This window comes from Neofelis nebulosa, chromosome 17, assembly GCF_028018385.1.
Source record: "Neofelis nebulosa isolate mNeoNeb1 chromosome 17, mNeoNeb1.pri, whole genome shotgun sequence".
Taxonomy (NCBI): Eukaryota; Metazoa; Chordata; class Mammalia; order Carnivora; family Felidae; genus Neofelis; species Neofelis nebulosa.
Genome location: NC_080798.1, coordinates 13,834,150 through 13,837,291, shown reverse-complemented (window position 1 = coordinate 13,837,291; position 3,142 = coordinate 13,834,150). Strand labels below are relative to the sequence as shown.

The 3,142-nt window shown below is 66.3% G+C and overlaps 1 protein-coding gene across 2 annotated transcripts; it reads right to left on the bottom strand.

Moving 5' to 3' along the window:
* Window positions 1–363: 363 nt before the first annotated feature.
* Window positions 364–2,348, bottom strand: B3GNT8 (UDP-GlcNAc:betaGal beta-1,3-N-acetylglucosaminyltransferase 8). 2 transcript variants are annotated; one of them, XM_058709648.1, is made up of 2 exons: window positions 2,209–2,348; window positions 364–1,815 (listed from the first exon to the last, which is right to left on the bottom strand). In XM_058709648.1, exon 2 carries the CDS (start codon window positions 1,781–1,783, stop codon window positions 590–592), a length of 1,194 nt encoding a protein of 397 aa, XP_058565631.1. In that variant the 5' UTR covers window positions 1,784–1,815; window positions 2,209–2,348; the 3' UTR covers window positions 364–589. The 2 variants fall into 2 exon arrangements, with proteins under 2 accessions (XP_058565631.1, XP_058565632.1); XM_058709649.1 differs by having other exon boundaries at window positions 2,202–2,308.
* Between the last annotated feature and the right edge of the window lie 794 nt (window positions 2,349–3,142).

Here is a 3,142-nt window from a genome sequence, read left to right as displayed (position 1 = left end):
CCGCTGGTCTGTTTCCTGGAGTTTGGGAGGTGGGAGGAGAGCCCAGCATGACTAGTTTGGGACCTTGTTTCTCCACTCTAGATAAAGAAGGCCAGGCTGTTGAGATATCTACTTCCCCCGGAAACTTTAGCAAGCGGAGGGTCCGTATCCGCAGACAGGGTGGGGGTGGGGTCCTCCAGAGATGGTCTCTTGTTCTCCCCTAGATGGAACAAGACTGCTGTTCAGCAAAGTGACCATGAGGCTGGCAGAGCTGGCCCTGCCCAGTAGGGGTGGGGAGGGGTCCAGTGTGAATGCTGGGGAGCAGCTGGGCTCTGCTCTGTCAACTACTCTGGGGCCCCCCAGGCGCAAAGACCACTCCGGGCCTCAGAGTGGGGAGTGCGTGTTTTTCAAACACAAAAAGTAGACACAAACGGTCTGTTCCCTCCGGCTGCCCCGTCCCCTGGCCCGGGAGGACCTAGGAGGGGCTCAGGCAGTCACGGTTCTAGAATTCCTCCTTCACGCAGAGGCCCAGAAGGAGAGGCTGAGTGAGAGACAGGCACCGAGGTGCCGCCAGGTCTGTGCTGCCCTCCTCGCCTCAGCTCCGCCAGGCTCAGCACTGGAGCTGAGGCTCCTGCAGCTGTTTCCAGAGCCGAATGCTACCCTGGGGGCTGAGGGGCCGCACCAGCAGCAGGTCCCGGAGAGCACAGGCTTCAGCAGTGCGGTCTGCTGGCCAGGCTGTGAGGAAGCCTTTGTGGCCCCTTGGTGCCAGGCCCAGGGCCCGGAAGCACAGGCCAGTGTAGACATCGTCGAAGGGGAAGGGGGCCACACGGGCCGCTGCCCGCAGCAGCCAGGGTGCCAGGCGCCCGGCAATGACATAGCCACCGCCACTGGCATAGGCCGGGTATTCACCTTTAAAGAAGGATCTAGGCACGTAGAAGGGTCCTCTGGGCTTCCGCAGGGGTCTGGCCTGGGTAAAGACCTCACCCAGGTAGAGGCTTCGGGCCCATCTAGGGGGCAGGGCCCGCAGGTGGTCCAGAAGGGCCCGTGTGTGCACGAAGGCGTCATCCTGAGCCTGCAGGACGAAGCTCACGCCCGGGCAGTGTCGGTCCAGCCAGGCCAGCAGCAGCAAATCTTTGAGCGTCCGATTGAAGGGGACGTCGAGGAAGTCCCAGAGTAGCAGGTCACTGTAGCGGCGACTCTCCCAGGCCACCAGGGAGCTTAGGTCAGGCCCCCTCTCACCCTCTGGTGACCCGAGCAGGAAGAGCAGCCGGACCCCAGGAACCGGACTGCCCCACGTCTCCCTCACGGCCTGTCGCTCAGCAAAGCGCCCTGGTTCCGACTTGATGGCCAACAGAAGGTAGGGGACGTCCGTACCTGAGCAGTCGGCTACTTGGCCGCCACCACTTCTAGGCAGCCACTGTGGGAAATTCCGGCAGGCAGCTGACAGCAAGAAGCGGCGGAGGTTCTTGGGGTAGGAGGCGAAGTCTGGGATCTCTGCAGCAGCGGCAGCCCCCCAAGCCCGGCAGCCCCCTGCCTCAGCGCTGTCCCCACTGGGCAGGGACCCCAGCCGCCACTGCTGCTGGTTCCAGTATGCAGAGAGCAGCGGGCTGGTCTGGCCCAGACGGGCAGAGAGGTTAGCCGGCAGGGTGGGCTCAGGGCTGGCTGGTGTGGGGCCCAGTGGGGTGCCCTGGGGTCCCCGGTAGGCCTTGCTTAGCCAAGACTCAGATGTCCACTCGATGTACACCTTGAGGCCCAGGAGTGTGAGCAGCGCTGACAGGCAGAGAAGGCACTTGGGGCAGCGCATGACCCAGCCCAGGGAAGGGGCGGCCGCGGGAGCTGCAGAGGAGCCACGGTTGCGTCGGGGGTGGGGGGGGGGGGGTGGGGGGGGGTCCCTGCCAGCCCCTGTGCCCGCTCCCCTCAGCCCCAGACCCTGAACCCGCCCACCTCTTCCCTATTTCTGACCTTGGAATCCAGTTCCCATTCGTTCTGACACCCTGCTCTTTCCCCTGAGCCCAGCCCCTTCCACCGACCTGCAGGCAGGGCCCCCTCCCCCCCCCCCCCCCCCCCCCCCCCCCCGCACTGGGGGATTGGGGACTTGGCCTTTCCAGCCCCCCTTGGTCCACTCATCAGGCGCCAGAATCACAGGGTCAGCCCTTCCACCTTCTGGAAAGCCAGCCTCCCTCACCCTAACATTCCCACCCCAGGGAAGGGGAGCCAGCGACCTTTTACCTCTGGGTCCAGCTCCCGCCTGCGCCGGTCCGGGCCTCAGCTCAGGCCCTCCCTCGCTCCCTCCCTTCGGCTCTCGCCAACCTGCGGTGCAGCCGTCTGAGCCCAGCCCAGCCAGTCCGGAGAGGCGGGGAGGGAGGCCTCAGGGCCCCAGGGGCCGGGAGGGGCTGGGGCGGGGCCGAGGGAGGAGAGGAGGGGAGGGGAAGGGAGGGCAGGAGGCCGACCTGAGGGATGGGGCTCTGGCGTGTTGGGGCTGGTTTTCTGGTGAGACAGCGGAAAGGTTCAGGGTGGCCAAAGACACAGATGGGGGACCTGGCAAGGCCAGGCAGGGAGAGCCAGGGGCCTGGGAGAGTCTGGGGGTAGGGGGTGAGGCTGAGGGCCAGGCCTGAGCTTGAGCTGGGTAGTGCCGAGATGGCCCAGGGACAGGCAAGAGTCCCAAAGTGGCAGAGCTGGGAGGGGAGGCGGGCGGCTGGCGCCCGGCCGCAGAGGCGGCGGGCCGTGCCGAGGGGATGGGCCGGCCGTGCCAGAGATGGGGTGTGTTGTGGCCACCGGAGTCAGGGTGGGGATGGGGAATGGGCCGGGTTGGTGGAGGAGGAGGGATGGGGGAGACCTCCGGGGCAGGCGGGGGAAGAGAAAGGAGAGATGGAGGGGGAGGCAAAGAGCAGAGGACTGCACGGGGAGAGGCAGGGGAGGGACGTGGAGACCGGGAGTGAGGTACAGGGTAGCCAGGTGCCCCTGGCGGGAAGGGAGAGAGCAGAGGCAGATGGAGGACCCTGGGGTGGGACCAAGAAGAGGACGCCTGCGGACAGCCAGAGCCCGGGGAGAGGTGGAGAAGGGAGCTAGGGAGGAGCAGGAGGGGACCTGATGGAAAGGGAAGGGGTGGGTGAAGGGGGAGCCAAGCTAGAGGCCAGTGGAGGGTGGGGTGAGGGCACCCGGG